The 27,854-nt window shown below is 47.9% G+C and overlaps 13 protein-coding genes across 18 annotated transcripts; 6 read left to right on the top strand and 7 right to left on the bottom strand.

Annotated features, from left to right (window-relative positions):
* Positions 1-137: 137 nt before the first annotated feature.
* FOIG_02759 (uncharacterized protein) lies at positions 138-1,858 on the top strand (the record flags this gene model as incomplete). The annotated part of the gene is made up of 7 exons (XM_031200162.1): positions 138-280; positions 349-475; positions 530-710; positions 763-1,154; positions 1,208-1,393; positions 1,444-1,653; positions 1,706-1,858. The coding sequence occupies 7 exons, from the start codon at positions 138-140 to the stop codon at positions 1,856-1,858; spliced, it is 1,392 nt and encodes a 463-aa protein (XP_031069930.1).
* Positions 1,859-3,833: 1,975 nt separating this feature from the next.
* FOIG_02758 (NAD+ synthetase) lies at positions 3,834-5,353 on the bottom strand (the record flags this gene model as incomplete). The annotated part of the gene is made up of 8 exons (XM_031200161.1): positions 3,834-4,040; positions 4,095-4,130; positions 4,180-4,420; positions 4,469-4,519; positions 4,572-4,693; positions 4,751-4,766; positions 4,820-4,963; positions 5,029-5,353. 8 exons carry the CDS (start codon positions 5,351-5,353, stop codon positions 3,881-3,883), a joined length of 1,095 nt encoding a protein of 364 aa, XP_031069929.1. The 3' UTR covers positions 3,834-3,880.
* A 104-nt stretch (positions 5,354-5,457) lies between these two features.
* On the bottom strand, positions 5,458-7,025 carry FOIG_02757 (NAD+ synthase (glutamine-hydrolysing)). 2 transcript variants are annotated; one of them, XM_031200160.1, is made up of 7 exons: positions 6,964-7,025; positions 6,683-6,892; positions 6,417-6,620; positions 6,165-6,365; positions 5,953-6,089; positions 5,605-5,900; positions 5,458-5,543 (listed from the first exon to the last, which is right to left on the bottom strand). In XM_031200160.1, the coding sequence occupies exons 2-7, from the start codon at positions 6,838-6,840 to the stop codon at positions 5,472-5,474; spliced, it is 1,068 nt and encodes a 355-aa protein (XP_031069928.1). In that variant the 5' UTR covers positions 6,841-6,892; positions 6,964-7,025; the 3' UTR covers positions 5,458-5,471. The 2 variants fall into 2 exon arrangements, with proteins under 2 accessions (XP_031069928.1, XP_031069927.1); XM_031200159.1 differs by having other exon boundaries at positions 6,683-7,025.
* Positions 7,026-7,340: 315 nt separating this feature from the next.
* On the bottom strand, positions 7,341-10,063 carry FOIG_02756 (Atypical/ABC1/ABC1-A protein kinase; the record flags this gene model as incomplete). The annotated part of the gene is made up of 1 exon (XM_031200158.1): positions 7,341-10,063. The coding sequence occupies one exon, from the start codon at positions 10,061-10,063 to the stop codon at positions 7,469-7,471; it is 2,595 nt and encodes an 864-aa protein (XP_031069926.1). The 3' UTR covers positions 7,341-7,468.
* Positions 10,064-10,157: 94 nt separating this feature from the next.
* Positions 10,158-11,510, bottom strand: FOIG_02755 (uncharacterized protein; the record flags this gene model as incomplete). The annotated part of the gene is made up of 1 exon (XM_031200157.1): positions 10,158-11,510. One exon carries the CDS (start codon positions 11,508-11,510, stop codon positions 10,158-10,160), a length of 1,353 nt encoding a protein of 450 aa, XP_031069925.1.
* A 683-nt stretch (positions 11,511-12,193) lies between these two features.
* Positions 12,194-14,890, top strand: FOIG_02754 (protein phosphatase 5). 4 transcript variants are annotated; one of them, XM_031200154.1, is made up of 7 exons: positions 12,194-12,634; positions 12,693-12,773; positions 12,834-13,269; positions 13,320-13,563; positions 13,615-13,976; positions 14,026-14,150; positions 14,204-14,890. In XM_031200154.1, exons 1-7 carry the CDS (start codon positions 12,503-12,505, stop codon positions 14,240-14,242), a joined length of 1,419 nt encoding a protein of 472 aa, XP_031069922.1. In that variant the 5' UTR covers positions 12,194-12,502; the 3' UTR covers positions 14,243-14,890. The 4 variants fall into 4 exon arrangements, with proteins under 4 accessions (XP_031069922.1, XP_031069921.1, XP_031069923.1 ...); XM_031200153.1 differs by having other exon boundaries at positions 14,026-14,890; XM_031200155.1 differs by having other exon boundaries at positions 13,615-14,150.
* Positions 13,834-14,911, bottom strand: FOIG_02753 (uncharacterized protein). The gene has a single exon (XM_031200152.1). It carries the CDS (start codon positions 14,876-14,878, stop codon positions 14,444-14,446), a length of 435 nt encoding a protein of 144 aa, XP_031069920.1. The 5' UTR covers positions 14,879-14,911; the 3' UTR covers positions 13,834-14,443.
* Positions 14,912-15,040: 129 nt separating this feature from the next.
* Positions 15,041-16,810, top strand: FOIG_02752 (uncharacterized protein). The gene is made up of 3 exons (XM_031200151.1): positions 15,041-15,195; positions 15,257-15,510; positions 15,563-16,810. The coding sequence occupies exons 1-3, from the start codon at positions 15,112-15,114 to the stop codon at positions 15,594-15,596; spliced, it is 372 nt and encodes a 123-aa protein (XP_031069919.1). The 5' UTR covers positions 15,041-15,111; the 3' UTR covers positions 15,597-16,810.
* On the bottom strand, positions 15,663-17,081 carry FOIG_02751 (uncharacterized protein). Of its 2 annotated transcripts, XM_031200149.1 has the most exons (3): positions 16,907-17,081; positions 16,788-16,828; positions 15,663-16,729 (listed from the first exon to the last, which is right to left on the bottom strand). In XM_031200149.1, exons 1-3 carry the CDS (start codon positions 16,998-17,000, stop codon positions 15,848-15,850), a joined length of 1,017 nt encoding a protein of 338 aa, XP_031069917.1. In that variant the 5' UTR covers positions 17,001-17,081; the 3' UTR covers positions 15,663-15,847. The 2 variants fall into 2 exon arrangements, with proteins under 2 accessions (XP_031069917.1, XP_031069918.1); XM_031200150.1 differs by having other exon boundaries at positions 15,663-16,828.
* Positions 17,082-17,358: 277 nt separating this feature from the next.
* FOIG_02749 (uncharacterized protein) lies at positions 17,359-19,412 on the top strand. Its single transcript, XM_031200147.1, has 2 exons — positions 17,359-17,666; positions 17,727-19,412. The coding sequence occupies exons 1-2, from the start codon at positions 17,544-17,546 to the stop codon at positions 18,399-18,401; spliced, it is 798 nt and encodes a 265-aa protein (XP_031069915.1). The 5' UTR covers positions 17,359-17,543; the 3' UTR covers positions 18,402-19,412.
* Positions 18,944-19,153, bottom strand: FOIG_02750 (uncharacterized protein; the record flags this gene model as incomplete). The annotated part of the gene is made up of 1 exon (XM_031200148.1): positions 18,944-19,153. One exon carries the CDS (start codon positions 19,151-19,153, stop codon positions 18,944-18,946), a length of 210 nt encoding a protein of 69 aa, XP_031069916.1.
* Positions 19,413-24,583: 5,171 nt separating the features above from the next.
* On the top strand, positions 24,584-26,150 carry FOIG_02748 (uncharacterized protein). Its single transcript, XM_031200146.1, has one exon. The coding sequence runs from the start codon at positions 24,847-24,849 to the stop codon at positions 26,017-26,019; it is 1,173 nt and encodes a 390-aa protein (XP_031069914.1). The 5' UTR covers positions 24,584-24,846; the 3' UTR covers positions 26,020-26,150.
* Positions 26,151-26,401: 251 nt separating this feature from the next.
* Positions 26,402-27,735, top strand: FOIG_02747 (uncharacterized protein). Its single transcript, XM_031200145.1, has 3 exons — positions 26,402-26,655; positions 26,705-27,111; positions 27,157-27,735. The coding sequence occupies exons 1-3, from the start codon at positions 26,553-26,555 to the stop codon at positions 27,613-27,615; spliced, it is 969 nt and encodes a 322-aa protein (XP_031069913.1). The 5' UTR covers positions 26,402-26,552; the 3' UTR covers positions 27,616-27,735.
* The last annotated feature ends 119 nt before the right edge of the window (positions 27,736-27,854 follow it).

Here is a 27,854-nt window from a genome sequence, read left to right as displayed (position 1 = left end):
TGTTTCTTTGAGATTTTGAAATTCTATCGATGGATATTTAATCGCCTTTAAACTTTCTGTCTGTTGTACTCAATCCCTTAGGAACATCCGATATGGCCAGCTCCAACATGGGCAGCTTAGTTCGGTTCCCGGCCGAGATGTCTCAAGGACCTCGTGATAATCTGTTAGAGCCTTTGATCAGAGCCGAATTGCTTACTCAGAAGCTTCAATTGTGTCTCTACATTTCTACGACAAGCAATGCCACGTCTGTCTTTCTAGTAGACGCGGATGGCTTCCCAGGGTAAGAAACTTCGTCCATGCCAATAAGCACTCTGGTCTCGGGAACTTGAATGCTAACACTATCATCAGGAGCGATAATCTGTCTACAGCCCTGGCTGAGCATTGCCATATGGGGCTCGACAAATTGGTGGAAACACATGGAGCTTTCTACAGTATCTACATGAAGACCAAGTCCATGATACAGGATACGGGAACGGTAAGAGTAACGAACCAGCTCATGGCGTATTAATGCTGACCTCTTGGTTACTAGCTGAACGCACTACAAAGTACTTTTGGTGTTCCCGGCGAGAAAGCGTCTTTCGATAGGCATCTCAGGAAGCTCACAAACGCAACGGAAGTATGCAGAAAACAATGCGACGAACTTGACAAAAGTCTCCAAGCCTGGCGTGCTTCCGTTGACGAATTCAGTCGTCGTATCAGCAAGACCAAAGGTCAGTTACCACAGGATTCTTACAAACTGTACAGTCTTAGTAATGGTAATAGATATTATGAACCAGGAAGAGAACGAAACAAATAAAAAGATCGGTACTCTGAAGACCGAGATAGACGACCAGATCTACAACCAAGACAGGGCTCAAGCAAACGAAGATGCTGCTCGAGCCCGGCGAGAGGATCTTTCCAGGCAAAAGAACAAATTAGAAAATCAAATTGGAACTATCATCCAGTCTGCTGGTTCTGCAAACATCGGTGGAAAGATGCTCATGGCTGGAGGTCAGATGGCCGCTACGTGGATACTCAACCTCTGGGCGAGCAACGATCTCCAATCAGCGCAGAGTAACATGCAAGATCAGCTTGAGAGAGGTCAGGAGTATAGGCGACGTAAGGAGGAGGCTGAGGTCGACATTCAGAAGCTTTCGACGCAAGCTAATGAACTGGTACAATGCCCCTGTTACAATCCCAGCTACACAATACTGACTGCCGGATACAGAAACAATGTATCGAAGTCTTGCAGCCCGTTCAATTGCTACTTCATGGGATTATAGATTGTCTCCGTAATGCTGCAATTCATCACAACGAGATGCTCGCCAAAATGCAATCATTTCTCGAGAGTTGTTCTGAGTCCAAGGAAATAGCCACAGGAATTCCTGAAGGGCTTTCCTTTGGAGATACATTGGTAAGCTGTCCCGTATTCTCTTTAACTGCATACAGAACTGATATTGATAGGACTTTCTACACGAAATTCAGTTGATGCGCCAAGGTGCGCTCGAAATCGGACACTGGTCACTCATCTACTCCAAGGTGATTCAACAGACAATGATGAAAGGCTTTCAGCAAAGTGGAACAGGCTTCTCACATGAAGATGTACTTTTCACCATCCAAAAGTCTCGTCAACAGGCGATCGAATCTGGAAGCGCAAAGCTTATTGCAGGCCAGGTACCACTCGCTCTCTTTCTGAGCCCATCAGATAAACTGACATCTTGTCTAGTTGAAGCAACAGCATGAGGCTGAGGTTGAAGCCATAAAGAAGGATCACGATGAGGTCGTTGGGAAACTGAAGAGAAAGAATGAGAAAGAGATAAAAAAGATGGCGAGAAGTGGCAAGATGAGAAGACTACTCCCCTTTTCCAAGGCGTCATAGTCTTTTTTTCAGCTTGGCCTCCGAGTCTAGCCGGAGGTAGTGAAAACACATTTAAAGAAGTCAACGGCACTGAGATGTAAGAGAAAGCCTTAGATATAGCACATAAGCTTGAGTCTGACCAAGTTTATGAGCCACCTCAATCGGTGTGATTGTATCGGCAGATCGTCCTGGCTTGGAAACAAGCACTTCATCAATCAACATCCCCATCAGGATCTTGGTCGGTCCTCGCACAGGCCTAGTCTCGATATGCTTTCAAAATCTGGTCTGAGGAGTGTCAGTGAAGGATCTGTGTCATACGAGCATTGACATACAATTTGTGGACTTCAGGCGATGAGCCATTCCCGACACATAGGTCACGAACAGAGGTTCTCTGACGAAGACATGTGAAATCAATTTTTCAACTCGGCGTGCCCTTTCTTTTTTCGACTCATCGCTTGTCACAGGAAAGCTGTGACCCTCTATGGCTTGGTCGACGATGCTAGCAATGTCAACGTCATCTCTCTTCGTTCCTTTGCCAGCTCAAGCAAACATCTGCAGCATTCCAAATTGGCATTGACCTATTCACAAGCTGGTCACATGTTTATCTATGCAGGCCGAGAACCCGCCAGGAATCGTGTTACTGCTCGTCCGTCCCAATGGTCGCATGACCGAGCGAGCGTTCTGCGTTCTGATTACTTCGGTTCTGGGTGCAACTGAAGAGCTTGGGCTTTGTCGAGTTAAGTTTGTCGAGCTTCTGCCTTTGAATTCCAAACTGCTCTTTGTCTTCTCTATCTCACAAGCTTCTTCATAGAACTTTCTGCTGTTGCAATCTCATGTAAAGTCATGCATACAAGAAAAGATGGTCATTTAATATCTCTCTGTTCTGCATCTTTTGATCGAGTCGAGTCTTGACGCCTGGCAGCAGTATTATACTTCTACTACATTACATCCGTACCAGACTCTACTCAGCCCGGTCACTAGTACATTTTTTATATGGTCGAACTCTTCTGTAGCTACAACAGTAACTTATAGATACTCTGCTCACTAACCAAGTAGCCTACCGAGATCTACAAGTAGTGAGTTATGGTAACGGGATACGATAAGAAACCCTGTTTCAATATGCTCTTGTATTAGTTACCCTATACACCATGCCTATATCATTCAGACTAAGGTAATTAAAAACCAGCAGTCAAGTATAAACAACCAGCCCTGCCAAAACAGCAGATTTACGTACTTTCGACTCCATACTCAAAAGGGATTGAAAAGCTCGTACGGCGAGTTCAGGGGCTTCGACCATGCCGCAGATGGTTCGGTTCCAAGACGATTCAGGTTTCCTTATTCGCACTTAGGAACATCAAACGAAGATCAAAAGATGATAGGAAGACGAGGATTTCAGAGAAAAGTGCGAGTGCCGCAGATAAGTACAATTATTTTATGAGCGGTGGGTGCTACGATGCATGAGGGAGCAGTTACATGCAACTGTTGGCAGCTGCCGGCAGCTGCCAGCCTTCGTCTGCCACCAGTTTCAGTCCGCTTTGACATTAATACCTATCTAAACACATAGAGCTATTGCTTTTGACAATGTGTATATGTTAAATACACCCTGTACCCTGCAAAGGAAACTAAGACAAGCAAGCTGTAGACTTGGGTACAAACACAAAGCGTTTCTCTTTGTTAAGTGAGTACCATGATTTCAGAGCTGGGTGAATGTACTTAGGCTGGTCCGAGTGTTTATATAACATCTCGCTTTGAATCCGAAGTATTCGCGATGCAGTTTCCAAGGACAGACTGCGAGTACTATACAGCGAAGGTATTCCCAGATGGGGGTTTCAATCTACGATGACTCGCTTTGGTGTTGGGGGGGCAACTCTCCAGTCGGGGACTATCAAGTGTGCCCCCAGATCGATGTCTCTCATATCAAATCGAAATCTAAAATCTCGTACGTTACTGCTGAACATCCTGCAGTTGGTATTTCATACACATGCACAAAAAGAAATCTCGTACAGCTGTTCAATTAACTCCCAAGGTTCTAATCTATATTCTCTATTGCAAACCGCCTTCAGCCTTCTTCTGCTTCTTCTCTAAAGCCTTCTCAATAGCCTCCACCCGCTTGTCAATCTTTTGGAACGACCAGCCTTGGAAGGCAGGTGGGTAGAACAAAGGGCGAAGGTCAAATCTGTGGTCGTCGGGCGAGTAATCTTCCCTGGGTAAACGTCAACATCTTCAACGCAATGAAAGATTCAAGAGACCCGCTTACACATGAACAGCTGGTGTTGCCACAGCTTGTTTGTGGCTACATCTTGTTAGTAAAAAAACCATTTCTCAATAGGAATATTGCTTACCGGTTGATGTAATGGAAATGGTAGAAACGCTTCACCTTGGTGGCGATTTCTCGTGGGCTCAGTTTGCCCTCTCCGCCCCATTCTTCGACAAGTCGTAGGAACATGCCGTAAGGTCCTAACTTACTCTCCTTACGTAGTCTCTGCAACAAGGTGTCAGTTTCATCGCAATACTGGCTTTGGTCCGTAGCTGGTTCACTTACTCCAAAACGAGATAGTTCGTCATAGGTCATGCCCATATCAACTGCGGTTACGTCAATAAGTTAACTTACAACAGGAGATGATCACTTACTCTCGTCTGACTGAACATAGTTTTCGGTGATAGGCTCTAGCTCAGCCGTGGCTATGTTGGTGTTAGTCGTCTCGTGACCCAACCAGCGTGATAGATTTCGTACGTGTAGCATGAATAAACTCTTCCAAAATCGGCATGTCGAAGTTCTTGGCCGCCCATGAAATGAAACTCTTGAGATCCCTTTTGCTAATAGCACCTAGAGGGTTCAAATCCGCACTACTGCAACTAAAAGTCATCTATTAGCATGATTCACATCAGGGGTAATACGGGCGAAGCTCTTACTCGTACTTTGTGAGGTCTGGAAGATATCGTTAGTCAACATCGTAGTACCCTTCTTTAAGGCATACTCACATCCTCGGAGACATTCGTCAACATTGCTGGATCCTAGAACAAGCAGGCTTCCTCCTCCTGGTCGCTGCCGAACTGTTGGTAGCATCTGAGCGTAGTAATAGGCGATGACCATGCGGCTGCGTGCCTGGATATTCTGAAGGGCCACTGCAAGAGTTAGTATATCACTTAAAAGGGGTTTAGCATACATTGTGTGGAGTAAAAGAACGTACAGTTTTCGGTCGCTGATCCACCATGAACCTTGAATTTAGGCTCGAATCCCGTGCCTTGAGTGAGCAAGTTCTTGGTAGCGTGGAAGGTATCGTCAATGTTCATGTCAGTGTGGTAACTACCGATACGCTCGGCAAGGTCCTTGGCGCGCTGTCGAGTCTCCTTGCTGCTCTGCTTCTCCATCCCCATATAAACAGTGTGGAAGATCTGGTTGCAGAAATCCTCAGGGGTTTCAGGCAGCTTATCCGAGTACACAGCAATTCTCTTGACGTCTTCGATGACCTCCTCATTACCTGCCTTGATAGCATCAACGACAAGTCTACACATGCTGAATACAATGGTAGCGGTTGCACAGGAGTCGATACCTCCTGAGAGGGGGACCAGATAACCAGATGCCCTGCTTCGTCGCACTGCTCAATAGTTAGTATTTTCAGCTCTGTCGAGGTCAAGCTCCGACCGCCAGAGCGACAAGGACAGACGTACGGTAATCCCAAAGCCAGCAAGCCGGGCCAAGAGCCTACATAACACTAAGTCAGTCGAATTACTCCAACCGAGTTCTGTGTGCCAGATGAACGTACAATTTCTTCCTCGGGGACGTGATAACATGCTGGCCTAGGAGCTGTTGGGGCACGAAGGAGGTCAAGATCCTCATGGCCCAGGCTGAAATCGACTTCGATTCTCTCATACACAGGTGCTTGCACAGCCTGGAAGTTGCGAGATGGGGCGAATCTATAAGCGCGGACTTCCTCAAGGTCGACGGTTGCGGTAACAACTTCGACATCATCCAAGCTGAACTGGGAGCCCTGAGCTACGATTGAGCCATTGACCATGATGAGGGATGCACCATCGTAGAGAAGCCTGTCTCCATCAGAGCCTAGAGAATCGTCAGACAAAGCAAGACTGAGGCGATTGTTGGAGAAAAATACCAGACTGGTTAGCATAAAGGTATACACCACCACTCTTGCGAGTTGCTTCAGAAATTAGAGCGATACGCTCATCAAGCTTTCTTAGCGTGTGATGAGAGCCTGAGGAGTTGGTAAAGATTTCGACGCCATTAAGAGCCCTGGATTGAAGTCAGCCATAAGTCAGAAGTCCAATAGCTCGGTAATCCTCTTGATCAAGGACGGTTCAAACATACATGTTAATGTGAGGTGCTTGGGGGGTAAAGAGCTCCTCGCATGTCTCGGCGGCGACGGTTGTATCATTTAGGGACAGAACAACATCACCAATGGGAACCTGTCGAACGCCCTGGTGCTTCTGCAGAGCAGGAGGAAGGTTGTACTTCTCAACATATCTTGGCCTGTTCCAAGGAGTGAAGAATCGGTTCTCCCTGAAGTTACTATACAAACAAGTCAGCCAGGCGATTTAGCCTATGGACAGCAAAACGTACCCATCGTTGGCAAGATAGATTTTGGGGCGAAGGCAGAGCAGTTTTCCATCCAAGATAATAGCACGGCAGTTGTATCGACATCCTCTGTGCATGAGAGGAAGACCAACGTCGATGAGAATGCCATGGAGTTCGGTATCAGTCAAGATTGCGAGGAGTGACTCCAAGGAATGCTCGTAAACATCGGCCTCAAGGAAATGGTCAAGACTATTCAACTTATTAGTAACGACTCATTATCAATTATCAAATTGGGCCAGAATCTGACTTACCAACCATAGCCTGTAATCTCGAGCTCAGGGCCCGTTCTGAGCGTAGCTCCAGCTTCCTTGGCCAGAATAATACTCTTGCGAATTCTCTTCAAGTTGCCCTCCCAATCCAACACCCACTGATTGAGAGAACATGTCGCCAAAGTGATTAAATCCGCCATCTTGAACTGAAGTTGTCCAGGAAAATGCTCGCAGGCAGGTTAAGGTTGATGACTATGAAGAGATCGGGGTGGGCCTTCAGTTTATGTATTCGCGCGGGGTAGAAGCTTGCGATAGCGGCATACTTTGTTTTACATGCCTTTTGTATTTTGTCTTGAACCTTCAGCAAGCTTCCCTCAAGTTTTTTCCAAGCCAGTTTTTAGATAAATTAAATTTTGTGGACCGAGAGATACTCTATGGTCTTTATAAAACTCTTCTCAGTGGAACTTTTCTGTACCTAAATAGACCTTACGATTCAAGCATCTCATAATGACTCTCAGTGCCCCACCAGATCTAGACTCATGAACTCGAGATACCGGTTCATCTCCGATCGTCCGAATCATAATGGCTTGGAGGTTATAACAAGACATTTCGATCCGCAGACAAGTTTGACGCTGTCCACGGCCTCTTGATGAGCATCAAATAAGTTGTCAAATTGACTTTTATAATAATTGGAATGAGTGCTCTGGACGAGACATTGTTATCATGAAATCCCGTTTTCTATTCTACATCCCTCGACCGTTTTATCATCTAAATAATGTTACACATGAGATTATATGGTACATAATTACATTTGACTCTCCGTCACTCTCACCTACTATATCCCCCCTTGGCAAGTGCCTCCTCAAACATGGACTTACAAGGGACCTTGCTACCCAATTTGGCACACAGGAGGAACGCACCGCTAAGCTTTCGGTGCAGACTGTATGTCTCTTCTGGTGGAGGTGCCAGTCGCTCGTGGAGCATAACAGGGATGAGAGCTTTGACACGCTCTGTGATAGTCTGGTCTTTAAAGTCATAAATATCGGGCGCGCTAGCAAGGAAAGGCTCCGCGAGTGTAAGGACAGACTTTGTATGTGCCTCAACCATGGTGCGACTCTCATGGCCGGTCAGGTAACCTAAGCTCTCTGACAACTCCTTTACAGCGGCCTTGTCGGATCGTGAGGCCGCAGCGAGAAGCTGCACATATTGTGTGACGAACTCGTCAGGATATTCGCGAGAAGCGCCAAAATCGAGCAGCTCCAGCTTGTTGACATCTGCGTTGTAGAGGAAATTTGTCCAGTTTGGGTCCGTTTGCATGAAACGGAACTCGGTGATCTCGCGGAGACAGAGGCGAAGAATCTGTGTACCGATCCAGTCACGCTGCTCCTGGGTAAAAGAGGTGATGCGAGTCACGCCGATACCATCCATGAAGTCCATCGTCAAGACTTGCTTACCCGATGCCTCAGGATAAACATTTGGCACCATAAAAACATCCTTCTCGCTTGACCCGAGAAGCTCCCTGTAGCGTTGAGCGCACTGAAGCTCTCGCTCGTAGTCACATTCCCAGCCAAGCTCTAATCGCGCATTGTCGATGGTTTTGTTGAGGTATAGACCTTTGGGGAGTAGCTTGGTAGCTGTGAGGAGAATGCTTAGGTTATCGAGGTCCGAGTTGATCGAGTCAGCGACACCAGGGAATTGGATCTTGACAGCGACTCGCTTGCCGTTCTTTAATGTGGCCTTGTGAACCTGCCCAATAGAAGCAGCAGCGATAGGCTTCTCCTCGAAATTGCTGAAGAGCTCTCTCCACTCAGGACCAAGGTTTGCTACTAATACGCGATCACGCTGCCAGGCAGGCATGTAATCAGCGCGATCCTGAACACGCTGGAGCACCTGTTGGATGGGGGCAGGTAGCATCTTGGTATCCTGGAAACTCATCATCTGGCCAAGCTTCAAAGCAGCACCACGCATGCGCGAGAGCTTTGCAACCAGACGCTCCATGTTCTTCTCGCTCAGGAGGACAGATCCCTCGCCACCACCGCCAAAGGCTCGACTGAAGCCTTCGGTCATGGCGCCTCCCAACATACCTGCTGCAAGACCACTATAGTTCCAGATTCGGCTGATACGAGACGAGGGGACCTTGGATTCTCGTAAAGCATAGGGTGTCTCTGAGGGCGTTGTTGTCTCTCCAGCAATCTCTCTGGCAGCTTGAATGACATCCTCGTCGATCTTTTTGTCGGCTGTAGGGGATAACGGAGTGGCCTTTTCTGGTTCAGGCACGGAGCTTTCCTCCACCGGTTTCTGCTCGACGGGCTTCTCCTCCAACTGTTTCTTTTGCACAAACTTCTCGACCAGGGGTTCCTTCTCAGCTGGCTCTACAGGCTCTACAGGCTCTACGGGTTCCACTGGCTTGAACACAGGCTCTTGAGGTTTTACGGGCTCCTCTTCATAGCTCTCTTCGAGGGGTGGTGGGCGCGGAGGCCAGTCTCGCATGGGATGTGGCTTCACAGGACCCCCAACTCCGGGGCGTGCAGGAGGTGCTCCAGGTCGACCTTGCTTTCGTAGAGAGTCGAGGACTTTGGAACCTCTCGTGGTATGGAAGATATTGACGTCGATCCCAGGTGGTAGATCAAGATCATCCTCTTTCGCCGGTTCCGACGTAGCCTGTTGCTGTGGGCTCGGTCTGAAATTGGGGATCGGGCTATTGAAGGGTGCTCTTTCGGTTCTCGTCACTTCAGGTGGAGCATTTTGGTTCGGTGTCTCGGTTATAGGTTTCGTCTCTCGTGCTGCCGGTGCAGCTTGCTCGTATACAACCTCATCGCTCGCCCCCGCAGCATTCTGTGCTTTCTCCCCCGTCGGTGAGCTCCTTTGAGCATTTCGCTTCCTCAATGCCGCGGCAACACTCGAAGTTCGACTGTAGGTATCGATCTGGCGACCTCGGAGCGCGACATGCTTAGCGGCAACACCTCGAGAGGCATTGAGCACTGCCGCAAGGTCAATTGCGAAGTCGACGAACCTCATCGGGCTTATACGGCCTCCTTGGGCCAGAAGCACATTGAATGGAGGTGATTGATATTGCCTGGCTTGCTGGCGTTGGCTGCCAGCTCGGTTTGGTGGGTTGGTGGTTCCAAGGTTCAATGAAAAAAGTCCATGATCTAATCGATGGGTCATGCAACTAAGCGGGTTCCTTGTAAATGGCCTCATCTGAGAGGTGTAGGAACCAGACACATTATTCGGCCAAAGTAAGAAGATGCTGATCTGAATTTTAATTCTATTTGCTTTATCCTGTAAATAATCCAGAATGGTTGCGCTTCTCTTTTGAGCCGCGGCAGGTATCGTGAAAAGTATGTAGCGCCAACACAACACCATGCTATTTATTAAAAAACGATGAGGATAGTGACAGGTCATGTGAAAACAATGAATCATTGGCGCAATTGTCAGTCCATGAATGCACTCCGGGAGACATGGAAGAAGTAGGAGAAGCCCCAAATCCTGTCACCGCGGTATCTCATTTCAACCGTTACTTCTTTCCAGATGTTGAGCCAGGTCTCTTCACTGATCTCAAAAGTGATCCTCTGGGAGTCATGGGCTTGGAATTTCCAAATGAGCTCCCACTTGATCCACGTCCAGGTGTGCCAATCTTACTCCAAAGCCTTTGTGCTGCAGGTGTAAGTCCACCATTGACCCGAGGACTACTCGGAAACTTTGGAACCGGCGTCTTGTCAACTCTCCCTGTAAGTCCATTCCTTGAGGATTCCTTCTTCGACTGAGATATCCTCTCCACCATGCGTTCGTGTAGACTTTCTCTGTCACGTTGCTCTTGTAGGCGGAAAGGGTTTGGAGCTGCATCTCCCGGGCCGAGGTTGATAATAGGAGCAGGGAGGATTGGCTCATCTTCATCATCCTCGTCGTCCACAAAAGCATACCCATTAACTCTTGGTGTCTCGCCTCCGCTAACGATGCTGGAGTCTCGGTCATCTTTCCGAGGCTTGCCGGCAATGGCGTCTCGCACCGCTGACATGGTCGGAGATGGTGGCCTCGGTGTGATGCGCGGTTGTGGCATTCTCGTGTTCTCGTAGACTATTGACTTTGGAGCCATCTTTGAAGATTCCTCGGCCTTCTGAGAAACAGTGAGGACACCATCCTCTAACCCGTCAGGTCTGAACATCAAACTGTTTCGAGGGTTGGCATTCCAGGAATCTGGGCGAGCTGGACGGTCATCTTTGTCCTTGATGGCCAGCAAATCCTTCTTGAATCCGTCATCTATGAGGCTTCGGGTTTGGCTCAGTCGATCCTCAACCTCTTTCTGTTTGATCATTTGCTTTGACGGTAGTTTGTTACCGCGCCAAAGCCAGGCATATTTGTCAGCCTTTTTCTGATTGTGTTTGTCAACAAGCTTATAAAAGCTTTCATTATCCTCGCTCGTGTAAGTATCTTGAAATTTTGTCAGGCTCATGTTGGCTCCTAGCCGTGGTTGCGGATCCGGAACATTAGAGGTAACTGAAGCTGGCGTATCACCGCCATATGTTGAAGGTGTCCGATCACCAGCAGTGAAAGAATTTGCCTGTGATGAGAGAGGTGCATTTCGGCGCCCTGGTGTCATAACATGTTGCAATCTTCGGCCTGCACTTGAGATCCAGGCAGAATCCTTTGACTCGAGCGCATCCAGGTATTCTTGCTGTATCTCAGTTTGTAGAAGTCCTGGGAAGAAGTCCCGGGCGATGATTTGTGACAGTGCTTCTGTGTAGGTATCTTCGTCAAGTACCTTCTTGGGTCGTTTTATCTTCTTGGCTTGAGGAGGCGGGGGCATCAAGTCTGTGTCTGTCCGCTTGCGTACCAGCGCATTTGAGGTCCCTGACCCTGATGAGTCCATAATGGGCTCAATCTAGGCGCAAGGCGCGCACCAGCCGTGGTCAGTTCACAATGAGTGCCGCGTCGTGCTGTCGGGCCACGAGATGTCGCTGGATGTGCTTTAAATATTATGACTTGTGCTTTTTAAATATGAGTTTGGTTTGTCTGTTGACTGTGATAACTTTGTCTGAGGTTCCAACAATGAAGAAGTGGGGCCGAGATCTTGATATGCAACTAACCGATCCCCGATTGGCCAAGGCAGCCCAAATATGGTAATATCTACCATTCTTACCCACCCAAGGGACCTTTGAATACCTAGTACCTAAGTAGGTAACTTTTGTTAACTCCCTACCTAAGGTAGTAGGAAGTAAGCGATATATTACTCTAAGCTTCAAGAGTACCACAATAGTCTGGTGATCAAAAGTACGAAAACTTCGGCTGGGATTGCTGATACGTAGCACAATAATAATAGACCATCTATTCCCTTTCGCATCCGAGGCTAGGCTCCAATGCAGCAACACACACACACATACATCGGTGTCGGTGGCGATTGATAAAGATTCCCCAACTTTAGGCGCGTAGTCACGCTAGGCATTGCTGATTTGCGCCCAGCTGCGATCGCTTACAGGGGCATTCTAACCTATCACAAAGGTTGAAAGCCCTGAAGCCTTGCCCGTTAAGCCCGCCCCGCCAGGCGTTCTAGGTTCGTCTTCATGACGCCGGCAGCGGGGAGAAACTCCACCGAAAAGCCGCCCTCCATCAACGTCCAAAACTTCTTTCCCCTTCCTCACATTGTGGAACCAAGCCGCTTTGGCAGATTATCTCGCTTCTTTAGCATTCCACAAGCTTATTTCTGAATCCTTTCTTTCATAATCCACTTCTTCTCTCTTTGCGACCGACTTCAGCGGTTGTAGGTGCGCTCGGCGCAAAACGACAGAACCCCTCCCCCTCCTCCCCCTTCGATCTCCTTCTGTGCAGCGAACTTCTTCGCCAAACAAACGCTGACTTCGCAAAATGGCTGTCGAACTCAAGAACAAGGGCAACAAGGCCTTTCAAGCGGGAGATTATCCCAGTGCCGTAGACTTTTACAGCCAGGCTATTAAGTTGAACGACAAGGAGCCTACCTTCTTCACCAACCGAGCCCAAGTGCGTCAATATACCACACGATCTTAACCCCAGAACCTTTCCTGACTTGGTACTCTAGGCATACATCAAGACCGAGGCCTACGGTTATGCCATTGCCGACGCTACAAAGGCTATCGAGCTCAACCCCAAACTTGTCAAGGTTCGCCACAAGACCACAAACGAACCGGAGGAAGAGGCTTTGAAATGTTGACCTTGCTAGGCGTACTACCGACGAGGACTGGCCAAGACTGCGATCCTCCGACCTAAGGAGGCCATTGACGACTTCAAGACATGTGTGTCTCTCGATCCCAGCAACAAAGATGCCAGACTCAAGCTGGAGGAGTGCAAAAAGATCGTCCGTCAGCTAGCCTTCTTTGCGGCAATCGAGGTCGGCGATGAGCCTTCTGCGGCTGAGGGTCTTGATCTGGACTCCATGGTGGTTGAGCCAGGATATGATGGTGTGCGATTAGGCGACGAGATGACACAAGAGTTCATCGATGATATGATTGAACGTTTCAAGACGGGCAAGAAGATCCACCGGAAATACGTCTACCAAATCATCATCGCGGTCAAGAAGCTCGTATACGATGAGCCCACCATGGTTGAGGTCGAGATTCCCAGCGACGTGAAGCTCACTGTCTGTGGTGACACTCACGGTAAGGAAACTTGTCGGTCAGAGATTTGCCAAGCTAATTCGCCACTTCAGGTCAATACTTCGATCTTATGGAGTTGTTCCGCCGTAACGGAACCCCCGACGAGAAGCACTGGTATCTTTTCAACGGTGATTTCGTGGATCGAGGTTCTTGGTCGACTGAGATCGCTCTGCTCCTCTATGCTTACAAGTGGTTGCGACCTAACCAGTTCTTCTTGAACCGTGGTAACCACGAAACGGATGACATGAACCGTGTGTACGGTTTCGAGGGCGAGTGCAAGGCCAAGTATAACGAGCGGTAAGTTTTGCGAACCACGTATCCACGTGACGGTACTGATTGAGTATGAAGGGTCTTCAAGCTGTTCTCTGAGAGCTTCTCTGCTCTTGCTCTGGCCACTCTCATCGGCAAGAAGTACCTTGTCCTTCACGGAGGTCTTTTCTCTGATGACAGCGTCACTCTTGACGATATCCGAAAACTCAACCGACACAACCAGCGACAACCCGGTCAAGCTGGTTTGATGATGGAGATGCTCTGGACCGACCCCCAGGAGGAGAACGGCCGAGGACCCAGCAAGCGTGGTGTCGGTATGCAGTTCGGTCCCGACATCACCAAGAAGTTCTGTGAGAAGAACGGTCTTGAGGCTGTTATTCGAAGTCACGAGGTTCGCATGGACGGTTATGAGGTGCAGCACGATGGCCGCTGTATTACCGGTGAGTTATTCTGGGTATCTTTGTTGAACTTTTGCTGACCTTTCCTTAGTCTTCTCTGCCCCTCGATACTGTGACTCAACAGAAAACAGGGGTGCCTACATCAACATTGGCCCCGACTACAAACTCCAGTACGAGCAATTTGATGCCGTGCCTCATCCCGATATCAAGCCTATGGTGAGTGGTCCTCGATGCCCTACTCGTAACCCCCAATACTGATCAACTGCCAGGCATATGCGCAAAGCTCTCTCATGTCTTCTCTGATGTAGAAAAAACGGAGAGCCTTTAGAAAGCGAAACTGGCGGCGATTTCACGATGTATTCAGGTCCCTGGCGTCTGGAAACGGTGCATTTGCAGGGTAGGCCGATGGGCGATGTACATGCATACTTTTATACCCCCATCTACGGATAGATGAGATGATAAAATGAGGTTCCAGCTGAATGATGATAAATATGACAAAATGCCACTCTTCAAGCATTCCATAGTCGATCTTGTCCGTCCGCTCCAACCATGGCGCCTAGCCAGTCTGAGCATTGTCGTAGTTGTAGGCTTACTTGCTCGCCATCATCGGTTGTGCCTTGCCATGCTGTGATTGCCGTCGCAAAGGAGCCAAGGTCTGGTCTTGGAATACGGACCCAGGCATGGTCAGCTTCGATTTTGAGTATATCCATAGAAATTGCAGTTCCTACCATCCCCAGACATCGTCGAAGAGCAGTTGTGCAGTAGCTCTTTAGCGAAAGGTTGTCAAGTGTGACAGATGATGAGCCGCTGAGGCTGACAAGCTGCAGGTGTACATATGAGAATGGTGGCGCCTTAATTGTGCATGCGAGAAGATCGTGAGACTTTTCCAGATCTTTCTGTTGAAAGATTGACTTTTGGCTTCCCTGGCTTGAATTTTGCGTCATTTTGAATAGAAATAACAAGATGGTTCGTTGATGGTCAAGTTGATCCATCTTCAATGAAAGATTCAAGTTTAAGTGGATATCGCAGTTGTTGCATACACCGCTTAAATGCATGACAGCTCTTCATCGCCGCCTTTGTCGCGAACTTGTTCAGCATTTCAACAACCACTCTCCACGCCCAAGACCGATCGCCGAAACAAAACACTATCGACGGTGTCTCCCACGAAACACGAACTATGTCGTCTTCCAACTACGTCTCCACCGGCCAAGCGCGCTACCTACGGGCATGCATGGTCTGCTCTATTGTCATGACCTACGCCGTACGTCCTCTCTATCGCGAAAGTCAAGCACGAGCCCGAGACTAACATAATGCGAATATAGCGCTTCCGCGACGAAGGCTGCCCTAACTGCGAGGAATTCCTACATCTTCAGCACTCGCAAGACCAGATCGAGAGCTGCACCTCCCAAGTCTTTGAGGGAGTTATCACCCTCGCAAACCCGGCCAAATCATGGATCGCAAAGTACCAGCGCCTCGACAACTATGTACCTGGCATGTACGCCATCAAAGTGTCGGGTCAACTCCCCGATGAAATTCGATCGACGCTGGAAGACGAGTATAGAATACAGTACATTCCGTAAGTTGGACTTAGATGCTGCTGGGATGGACCGAACTGACTAGGGTTATAGACGTGACGGCACAGAGGCGGAGAACGATGCTTAGAACGCTATGCATTCAACTGGCTTGGCATAATATCTTCTACTGATTCTGGCGAAACTGGCGTTAGAGGGACTGGCATAAGAGTAAAGATTATGAAAATCGCATATGATCATTTAAAAAGTGTCGTTGTGGTATCTATGGTAGAATAAAGCAAAAACGCCCCATGCAATTATTGGGCTTAACATAATTGAACCCTTGCCATTTGCTATAACTCTTGTAACCCGGTCCAGGCTGATATACAATCCCTAATATCATCAGTTATTTCTCTGCTTCTTACCAGAGCCCATCCCAAAGCTGAAACCAGCAGACTCTCTTGATCGTTTCTTCTCCATCTCCTCCTTCATTATACGTTCAGCCTCGCTCATTTTCTTTGGCTGTTCAATCCTTGCTGGTTTCTTCGATCCTGAAGAGAGGGCGTTCTTCTTGGCCTGGGCGAAAACGTTCTTGGCCTGAGGCTTTCCGCCAAGCTTCATTGAGATACCTCCAAATCCACTGGGCTTTACTGGCGCTGCTTCCGGCTCTTTGCCTTTGTCCGTACTTGTGTCTGCTGTCTTTGAAGATTCTGCTTCAGGAGTTGTTGTATCTGGCACCGGACTCTCTGATGACTTCTTTTCAGAAGCAGCTGGCTTCGCTCCAAATGAGAGCTTGATCTTCTCGCCTTCTTGTCGCTTTAGCTCTCGAGCTTCATTGTCCTCTTCTTTCTCCTCTTCCCGACTGCCGGCGGTAGCTTGTGCTCGCTTAATCTGCTCCCGAATCATTCGCTGTTCTATCTCCTCGTTGCCTTGATCCTGGGCCTCTTTGCGTCTTAATGCTTCCTGTCGTCTTAGGGCTTCTGGAGACCGGTCTATCCACGCTATGTGAATACCCTTATCGTTTTCTTCGACGCGGCAAATTCCCTCGCGGCCAAGATGTTTCGCGAATTCCGTTAAGCTAGCAAAAGAGGTAGAATTCATATGTACGTGTTCCTTGTTTCGTATGTACTCCTGATAAAAATGGTTGATATGTACTGGCTTTTCACCATGACCGGTCCTGAGAAGCTGAAGAAAGTCTGCCTGAAACTGCTGCGTGTACGATTTTATGTATTTCTTGGGGTCTTCGCCGACAAGCAACATTTGCCGAACGTGAGATTCCGACATCTACCATGATAGTTAGTGATTGGCTTGCTCACTGCTTTATCTCGGATTTGGACCAAACCGTATGCTGTTTAAATCCATTTGCATCTCTGCATTGCTTTTCTGTGAAACAGTTAGTATTTGTTATGAGAATAAGAGGAGTTGAAACCACGATGATGAGACAGCGTAGCGTTTACCTACCGCAAACTTGACAGTACCATCTCAAACGTTGAAGGCCCTTGGCCTTCATGCGGTTTGCGACGTATTTCGTTGAACCGACCTCGGCCTTTGGCATTTTGGCGATGATGTGTGGTGAAGGAAGATTCTCATGTAAAGAGCTGGTGGATGGATAGGATGTTAAGAGTGTGGAGCCTAGATATAGGTGGGGCCTCCCATATACCAGATAATGCAAGCTTATTGGCGCAGCGCACTATGCTTACTAACTTAAGTATCCGTAAAGCCATCCATGATATCGATGTCTTCGCTCGCTGAGAGATATTTATGGTATGCTAAAAGAGACAAGAAACTCGAGACCTCGGTCCTAAGCGACATAAATGAATTAGGTCAGCTTACGATGACTTTGGATGACTTCCTTACCTTAGGAGCCCGCTGAAGCGCGACACGAGCTGATTGGTTGTCTTTGCATTATTCAGCCAGATAGCCCCGCTATTATTAGCTACACTCTGCGACTGTTCAACTCCAAAACTTCAATCTTCACGATCGATCATTCACACAGCACGAATCTGGCTCTGCCACCGCCAGCTACTTTAATCTACAAGCGCGCTTCCGCATATAACTGAGCCTTACTTGAAATACCCACTCTTCGAATTCGCCCACGATGTCGGAACGCAAAGTACTACAGAAATACTACCCTCCCGACTTTGATCCGAGCGCTCTTCAGCGTCGTCGTGGTCCCAAGAACGCTGGACCTCGCATTCAGCAGGTTCGCATAATGTGTCCAGTAAGTCTTGGCCCACCAAAGTCCTGTAAGATTGTAACCGAAGCTAATACTCCTCTCTAGTTTACTATGCGATGCACACGATGCGGCGCCTTCTCAAATCGCGGTTTGAAGAAGAACGCTCGCAAGGAGACTCCGCCGGACGAAAAGTACCTAGGAATACAGATCGTTAAGCTCAGTTTCCGGTGTTCGTCCTGCAGCTCGGAGATCATCATCAAGACCGACCCAAAGAACCAAGACTACGTTGTTGTCAGTGGAGCGGTGAGGAACAATGAGCCGTGGAGGAATCGCGCGGCTGAGGAAGAGAGCGTCGAACAACGTCTGGACAGGTTGGAAAGAGAGGAAGCAGAAGCCGCGGGCGAGGAAGAATTGGACAAGATGGAAGAGCTGGAAGCCAAGAACCAGGATGCTCAACGAGAAATGGCCGCTGCCGATGCCTTGGACGAAATCCGACACAGAAACGCTCGCATCAACCGATCCGAGAAAGAAGGTGTGGATTTTGTAGATACTATCGTACGAACAGAAGACGAAGAGAGAGAACGACAGGAAAAGGAAGATGAAGAAGCTGCCAAGGCGGCATTCGCTGCGGCACGAGCTCAGGTAGAGAGTTCTACGAAGGTTGCCGAACCAGAAGAAACACCTATTGAGCCGCAAGCCCCAGCGCCAACCTTTAAGAGGGCGGTTAAGAAGAAGAAAGACCATGCAGCTGCTCTGGGACTCAAAAAGAAATCGTCATGAGGGAAAGGACAATGGGAAAATTAAATAACTAATTGTAATGACGATCATGGATTTTGGCGCAAACATAGGGTCACATTATGTTCAATTCAACATCAAGAGAAAAAGTATTGATCAGATAATTCGTTCATATATCATTCCGCTAGTCGTAGCAAATAGCTAAATGCTATATTCTCTTTCCTCCACTAATGTCTGTGTGTCCCTGTTCCCGCTATGTCACAGTGCTACTCTCGCAGCTCATAAATCCTCGACCATAAACGCCTTGCATGTCGTGTTTGCTTGTAAAGAGAAGAACTTTGAAAATAGGCCATTTCGTCATATAAAAATGAACTTTTTTAGGCACCAGTACGCCGTAAATAATATGTTGTTTCATGAGAGAAGTGTGATGATGAGGCCCTGGCTCAGAAGGGGCTGGGGGCAGCTTCGCCACCATTGACGTCGCGATTGATGTCATGCCCCAACAGCCAAGGCAGAACGACAAAAAAGTGAGAAGTAGAACTCATGATAGGAGTGGAGTTCTAGAATTGTCGTATTCTCGTCATGATTTATGAGTAGTTGGGGCTTGTGTGGCCGTTTGTCATGCCAGACGAACGGGCGCGCTGAGCAGTAGCGTTGGTTGGGGGTGGGCTAGCACCGGAAGCCTCCATCTGACGCTTTGTGTGGTCGTGCATGAAACGGGAGTAGCTTGAGAGGTTTGTAGGAGGAGGGGGAGACATGGACATGGAGACGGAGCCGTAGTCTGATCGAGCGGGCATGATGAAGGTGTTTTGTGGTGTTTGTGTAAGAGGATTGAGACGAGGTTGAGTTGCGTGATGAGTGATGAATTATCGACTGAAGCAAGTGAGTCGAATTGTTGAATTGAATAGGCTAGTGGTAAACGCCGGCTTGAAAGAGGAGAGTTTATAAATTGAGGCTGCTGAGTAGCTGAAGTTGTTGTGATTGTCGTTGTACTGATTGATGATGAGAATCAAAATGGAGAGGGGATGTCAGGGTCTTATTATACCACAAACTTTACAGCCCGAGAATGCACATCAGCAGTGCTGAGAAGGAGAGGAGCGGAGCGGGCTGGGTACCTGCAAGCCCAAGCCCAAAGTCCAAGCCCACCAGACCTGAAGTCTCCACCCCCAGGTCCCTTGAAAATGCAGTCACAGTGGATTCGTCTTGTGTAATGGGGCGTGGCATCCGATGTTAGCGCCTGTAAGTGGGTGTGTGGTGTGAGTGGCACCGTAGGCCATCATCATCATGGATGGACCCTTCTTTTTCCTCTCTGTGTTTGTCTCTTACACACACACACACACACACACACACTTCATAGCCCGGATGTCATACCCGTCCCTAGGAAAGCCAAAAGACTTGAGACCTTTGATGAGGGTGCGAAAATAACGAAGGTCAGGTACTTCATGATCCTCTTCAGCTTATACAAAAAGCGGTAATCTTCATGAATTATTATAACTATCCCAAATTTGTCCAAGTATTCTGTCACTTGGGTCAGGGTCTCAAGTACTCTTTTACATCTTCCAACCGTGATACCATCAACAAGCACAAGACAAACTTGACCTCTCCTCTCCTCTCCTCTCCTCTTCTGAAAGCGGGAAATGTCCCTAGAGCACAACGAAAAAGAGGGGCTCAACAGTCCGCTCAGACCAATGTAATGCCATCATGAGCGACTGATCGTCAGAGATAGACGTCCTCTAGCGCATGTAAATGGCGTAGCTTGACGACTCCCTACTGGAGCTCGCTGTAAGCTTCGGAGAGATCATCGGTTTATCCCTGCACCCTGACGAAGTCTTCTATGATTCGCTCAAATCCATTGTTCAGGGTCCTGTCCCCATCGCCACTTTTTTCATTCAGAGCTTCCGAGAGGTGAGGCTACGTGCAGGAATGAGATAATTTACAGTACGACCGTTACTGTATTCCACTCCACTCTTTGTTGATCAACAAATCCCTGCACCAATGCAAAGAGCTTAACTCGCATCAATCGTGAGTGGCATGGGGTACAGCGCAAATACAGAAAGACCCTGCTGATCCGGTCCCGGCACTGAAGTCATCTCGTGCATCATTGCTCGACTATGGCGGTGGGTGATTGGAAGTCATGTCTCGAAGCTCAAGCCAAAAGACGGGGCAATGATGCATGCGGAGGCATCATGGCCTGAGAAACATGTGTTGTTACGACAAATAACCCCTCTTACGAAGAGACAATGCGAAATGGAAGCCTGTGCCATTGAGGAAACAAAGTTTACCGCAAACTGCGCCCGCTTGTTACCCAAAAGTCCGCTGAATGATTGTTCAGCTCCGAGACCATGAGACCACGCCAGGGACCACGAGCTTCATAGAGCGGGTCACGCGGCTGTTTGAACGCAGCAACGGTTCGCCCAGGCCCTGGACTATTTTGCCAAGACAGGACCCTTAAGAGCCAAATTACAGGGATCATCACTGCAGCTCTCGGGCTGGCATTCTTCCGACTCTGGTGCAGCTCTCTAGTGAGTTAGTCCCAGAGATCAGAGCGGGATTACTCCAAATTGACAAAAGCCTCAAGCAAAGTGCCTGAGATCTCGAGGTCGACAAGCACTGGCGTATATCGAGAGCCACAGGTTTCAGATTTCATTGGGTCTCATGGCAGAAGATAATCTTTGAGGCTCAAACATGTAGCATCAATGTGGGGAGAGCCCGATATGCTCTCGGGAGGCGCACATCACTATCCAGGATCCATTCTGAGTGAGGGAATTTAGACGGGAATATCGGCCCAACACTATGGGAAATCTGGGACAATCCCATGGCCCAAAACCCAAATTCCCTCTTGGCGGCTGGTTTCCCCATACCCGGTTGATCACGCACCGAAAACCTTGAAAAGCCTTGCTCTGTTGATGACCAGCAGATGTTACTCTACACCTAAACAAAGTTTTTGAAGCGAGGTTATTCCCACTTTCCCCGATCTTATCTCGGTGAACATCACACCGAATAGATGAGATATGATCGCACATGAAAGACCCTGAATCTTCAAGAGGTTGCAGAACACACCCCGGTATGAATCATCTGTTGACGTCGGCACTCAATAAGAGTGCAACCCCTTGTGCATTCTGGTACTCCTTTACCCGCCACGGAAACGGACTAAGTCGTGTAGAAACGGAGAGAAATTTGCTATTACGTCGGATTGTCAACACAGTATCAAGTCATCATGGCGAGGATTCAAAACTGTGTGCTGTGCCGCTCAACCAGTAGAGAAAGGGGAAATTGTAGTCGAGAGTCAAGTGGGCCAATGACGGCATACATGGACCTCTGTCGTGAAACAGGTGCGCCAATGAGGTCACTCAGCCGCCACGCTAAAGAGTCGCTTGCTGATGTCACCTCTTACAGGGGTCATTTTCGTTTTCTCCGCAACAGGAAAAGGAAAAAGGGAAAACGGAGACTCCTAGGATTGATTTGAGGCTCCTGAGAGGAAGATGCAGAATGCTACCGTACACCGTCATATCTCGCCTCAGCACCGTTTCGCCTCTGTTATACGCTGCACGTCTAGGGAGCACCAGCGTCATGAGCAGGCCAGAGCGGCGGGCTGCAGAGATTATCCTTAACCCACAAGGCTAGAGATATCACAGACATTCCACGCCATTTGCGTCATTAGCCAACCAGGGACAGCCAAACGAAAAGGCTGCGTTCGACGTCAATCTTTTTGTTGGTTCCTTGCCTGAAGCTATCTTCAGCTTGTCACAGACGTCAAAACCTCTCTTAGAGCCTCACTTTATGCCCCACAAGCTTGTGCTGCCAAACGGCTTCTTGGCCTTGATTTTGGGCCAAACAGAAGCCTGTGATCTCGAGGTCTGGACGACACTCTCCAAATCTCAGCCCTTTGGACCCCTTACAGCAGAGTCGATACTGAAAAGGGCATCTCCTTAGTACTGTCGCCTCTGATCAGCCGTTGTGACACGTGATGACGACACTGCATTTCCAACTCTGTTTGTCGATACGAAAATCATCAATGCCACCTACGAAAGAACTTCTGTCACTTGGAGAGATTCTTTTGCCGTTCTAAACCTTGACCCATCGATGTTTTCCTAGCTTGGATGGGTCCCCTGACCCTCGTCTAGAGCCCGCACCGCATCCTTGCTTTTGATGTTTGTTTTGACGTCGTCTGAAAAGATGACATAAGGTTCTATGTGATGCAAGATGGCTCCGCTCCAGGTTGGTGACCTGAGATGGCCCCCGATGAAACAGTCAGGAATAGGTACTAGCCATTGCACGTTTCGATGTTAGCCCGGTGGCTTGATCAATTCCTCGAGCTGACAATTGCAATTGGATGGACTGTGCGCATGGCAGTGGCCATAAAAATCGCGAAGGGAAGTCATTCACGTGAGATAGTTGGTCACCAAAGTTGGGAGTTCCCTCGAAATCCTCTACCAATCCCTCCCATCTCCATAAGGAGTAATCAACTACGCAATCTCAACAAACAATAATTTCATATCACTTCTGCCTGTCAATTCTCACTTTGGTAGGTTGCTTACGATCCCCGGTCAAAGCGACGGTGGAGTGGTTGCCTTGCGGCGAAGTTTTGCATCATATTACAGCGCCTCTCAGTATGACGTTTGAGCCGCACCACCACACCCTGGGGTTTTTTCTTCTCGACAAAGTTTCAGTATCCCCTGTCGACCAGTTCGTGACGGCAGAAGGACAAGGGATATGTCACCGTGGTCTCGACTCGGTTGCTTTTACTACGTGATCTCAGCTGGTATTACGTTGAGGGTTACCCATGCTAGCCATGCAAGCTGAGATGGGTCATATCGAACAGAGTCAGCAACCCATCGTCACCATACACGGCCGTTGTACAGGATCTCGATAACATTATCTCCATTCTGATATTTGTTTTCGGGCCGCTTTACTAGGTGGTTGGTGACGCTGTAGGGTATGACAAGTCATTGCGCAGCATCGAGATCAAGTACCATAACGGTTGTTGTCATAGGGGGTATTATAACGAAAACCATCTCGATGAACAGCTGTAGCGACTTTCTCGGCATCTTCATTATACCCACAGTGACTGGCAATGCTAGATCAACAAATCGTCAACACCTCCTCATAAGCGTCAGGCCAAGAGAGGAAATGACGACAATTGAAATTGACGAGTGAGGAGATCACGATCATGACGTGCAATTTTGTTCGATGATCTTATCAAGGTCGATAGCTTCATGAAGAAGTATTGCTCCTCTTGGCTCCATCTATCATCCACTACATTATAATATGTTTCGTATCTCAAGCTGGATATTCGCTTGAAGTTCACAAGAGTTGGTCAAGTTTGTTGGGCTAAAAGGAACTAAGGCCACGAGACAATAAGAGCCATACATTATTCATCGCAGCTATATAATTGCACCACAGACTGTAGGTTAAAAGTAGATGTTGAATATATCCATCACGGTGATGTTGTTGATAGGTGATATTTTGAGTTGATACCAAAACGATGTTGGAAAATTGGCTCGCCTAACCTAGAGCATCGATGATATGTTCGCATTTGGAATTCAGGAACTGGATTACCAATAATAGAGTAATTCTTGGAGTTATATGGTATCTCTCTCTATTGAAACACCAGCGTGGTCGATATGATATCCAGCATTGAATCACGAATTGTTTTATTGCTATTATTCATCTGTTGATTTAAAGTTGTTGGCATGAGGTGGGCCATGAAGCCAAATTTCCCTGTTCAGCAGCCAGGGTCCTTGGCTTAGGCATTCATTGGCTGTGCGCCAGCTGTCAACCGACTTGAACTTAGCATGCAGGGTCTAAATCTAATTGATGAAGAACTCTCATTCTCTGTGGTTGTCAAGGCTCTGTAAAGGTTATGAGCGCTCTATACATGTCTCAATTGCTGTTTACTTTCACTTGCTGCGATAGAAACTATGTCAACCGTATATTTACCAGAGCTTTAGAGCGACACATGCAGATTGTCTCATTGTCGCGATAATTAAAATTCAATATTTTCGGCGTCTTAATAGAACCCGTCGCCGAGTTATCTAATCCACTGACAAAGCCAAAGCCACAGCGCATTTAAGTCTCCGAAGCCCCCGGCGGCAGAAGGGAGAACCAGCGTTAAGCAATGCTATTGGTCAGAAGCCTTTATTTATGGGTCTATCAATCATTTCGCACCAGCTCCACAACATCTGCCGCGCGCGCGGCATTTGGTCTTTCTAATCTAAACAAGGGCAGAAATGCAATGCCCTTTTAACCTTATTGTTTTTTTTTCACACGGGGCTTGTGCGCGCGGTAACTGGTAATTGTTGGTTTCTAATCCGCTGAGAAAGCAAGGGATGGAGGGTAGTTGGATTGCGTTTCGTATATAGGTAGAGAGTTACGACCTGTTCTGAATCAAGCATCTTCACTCACATTACGACTACGTTTAAGCAGTACTGCAATTGCATCTGTGTACAAAGAACTAATATCTCGACAACAACAACTCAATCCCACCACAATGGCAGACGTCAAGACCATCGTGGTCCTCGGTGCAGGCCCTGCCGCCCTTCCGGTGATCCGTCAAACAATGGTCAACCAAGTTATGAAGCGCAAAGATCTCAAGATGGTCGTCATTTCACCCAATACTCACTTCCACTGGCCTGTCGCCATGCCTCGTGTCGTTGTCCCCGGCCAAATCTCCGACGACAAGGTTATCATCCCCTTGGAACCTACCTTCAGCACTTACCCTTCCGACAAGTTTGAGTGGATTCAAGGCAAGGCTATTTCTCTTGACACTACGTCCAACCTTGTCAGTGTTGAGCTTAACAGCAGTGCTACTGTTCGTGAGGTCAACTACCACACTCTTGTCATTGCTACTGGCTCGAGAACGAGGGATGGTCTGATCTGGAAGGATATCGGATCTACTGAAGCTACCAAGGCGAAGTTGCATGAAATCCAAGATCAGATCAGCAAGGCTAAGACTATTGTTGTTTCTGGTGGTGGTCTTACTGGCTCCGAGACTGCCGGTGAACTCGGCTTTGAGTACTCTCAGCACGGAACCAAGGAGGTTATCTTCATCTACTCTGACGATCTGCCTCTTGCACCCCCCGCGACAGATGGAGTTCGCAAGCAGACCCTCAAGGAGCTCAAGAAGCTCAAGGTCAAGACAATGCCCAAGACAACTGTCATCAGTGCAACACCCTCAGGATCAGATACCATCCTCGAGGTTCGCTCTGCCGACGGAACGACCAAGAAGATAACCGCAAATGCTTATCTCCCTGCTACTGGCACCATTCCCAACACCGAATTCGTTCCCAAGAACCTTCTCGACAGCAACGGCTACGTCAAGCAGACCACCCATCTTAAAGTTGAGGGCCAAAAGAACATCTTCGTCATCGGAGATGCTGGCAACCTCGAGAACTCGCAGCTCGGCATGGCGGACAAACAGGCACAACATCTTTTCAAGAATCTTCCCACTCACCTCGATGGCGGCGAAATTCCTGAGTATACCCCTGCCAATAAGCCAATGTTTGCTGTGACCCTTGGTCGAAGCCGGGCGACTGGCCAGATGGGTACCATGAAGCTGTTTAGCATCATGATCTGGTGGGTCAAGGGACGATATCTGGGTACTGATTATGCTGATGGTTGGGCGGCTGGTAAGAGGACTATGATGACGGTTTTTGAGAAGTAGGGTTGTTGCTTGAGGTGTTGTGATATCCAGGTATTTGTTTAGTGTTGAGATTCCCCTGTGTTTTTATCATTCTGTAGATTTCATATTTAATTAATAATCAGTAAAACAAAATGTAACCCATGGATTGCCAGTGATGAAGTCTTTATTCAGTTAACAATCGCTGAGCATTGAAGCGCTGTCTATCAAGCGAATATTGTTCATATAGTATGACAGATGTCTAGAGCTCGAATCTACCCTGTTTTCGGCTCCCAAAAGAATAGAAACTACCTTATTTAGCAACATGTAACGGTGCAACTTGTGTTCAGTGAGTGGTTATGTCCAGACAGGGGACCAATGTAGCCAATCTTCGGCTGAAATTGACCTGTCAGACAATTCGTCAGCAGCAACATCTGAATCTCACTGCTTCATCATCTCATTTGACAGAACGATCCATCATACTTACAGATACGATCGGCTCCAATATCAACCAATTGAACTACACTCTCATTTTGTTTTGTCTCGGCATTCGCTTCGATCAGCGTCAACTGACCAAAATGTCGTTCTTGTTGAATATGATCCATGGCAAATTCACTACAATACCACCGCAAGAGGAAGATTGCACAGACAAAGTAGTCATCATCACTGGCGGAAACGGCGGTAATTGAATCCCCACTTCTTTCATTGCCTGCCTCTAACAATTTCCAAGGGATTGCTCTCGAGGCAGCGCGACACTTTACCCAACTCAGTGCTGCTAAAGTCATCCTTGCATGCCGCAGTCTTGAGAAAGGTGACCATGCAAAGAAAGACATTGAAGAGACAACTGGAAAACAAAATGTCGTCGAGGTCTGGCACTTGGATCTCGCGTCACACGATAGTATTCGCGAGTTTGCAGATCGTGTCAATAAGTTAGACCGACTGGACGTCTTTATTAACAATGCAGGCCTTCTTGTCTTTAAGCGTGAGCTTATCGAAGGTCATGAGTCCATGCTGAGCATCAATGTCATCTCGACGGCTCTACTTACGCTTCTTGTTCTCCCTGCTTTGAGACAGACGTCGAACAGGTTCAACATTATTCCACATATTGTGATTGTGTCTTCTGACGCTGCATTTGAGGTGAGTCCTCCGTGAACGACCATGAATATACACTGACTATACTAGGGCCGCCTTCCTGTACAAGAGCCAAATTTCATCAAAGCTCTTGATGAGCAGCCAAGCGTCCTTGAACACTACAGCAAGACAAAACTAGTTCAACTCATATTCATGACCCAACTCGCCAAAGCTATTGAAGCATCTGGGAAAGGCTATATCATCGTCAACGGCGTACATCCTGGCTTCTGTAGCACACCACTCTTCGATAACACGCCCTGGCCATTCAATCTTATATTTAAAGGTCTTCTTGCACTTTTTGGACGAACTCCGGAGGTGGGATCCCGTGCCTTACTGGCTGGAGCGTTTGCAGATGAGAGTTTGAACGGGAAGTTTATGTCTAATGGCGCTTTTCATGAACTACCCAAGATTATGCAGGGAGATGAGGGGGAGGAGATGTGCAGAAAGGTCTGGGAGGAATTGATTAGTATTTTGGAAGAGATTGAGCCTGGCGTAACAAATAGAGTCTAGGGTCAGAATTAACCGCTTTGCTGGATAGAATTTGGGCAGCTCAATATGTGGTACATGAAATACAGAGCTCAGCCATAAATGTAGTGTAATGGTCCCATCAATGTGCATTCACCTTTCAACGACTGTCAGGCTTCTAGGCCGCGGTGCTTATAGGTAAGGTAGTCAGCAGGAGTAACATAATATGAAAGACTCAGTAATAATGTAATTTCTATTAATATTTTGGTAGTTTATGGCGATTG

Source organism: Fusarium odoratissimum (assembly GCF_000260195.1).
Source record: "Fusarium odoratissimum NRRL 54006 unplaced genomic scaffold supercont1.3, whole genome shotgun sequence".
Classification (NCBI taxonomy): domain Eukaryota; kingdom Fungi; phylum Ascomycota; class Sordariomycetes; order Hypocreales; family Nectriaceae; genus Fusarium; species Fusarium odoratissimum.
The sequence above is the reverse complement of the archived record's forward strand: the minus strand, read 5'-3'. Positions and strand labels throughout refer to the sequence as shown.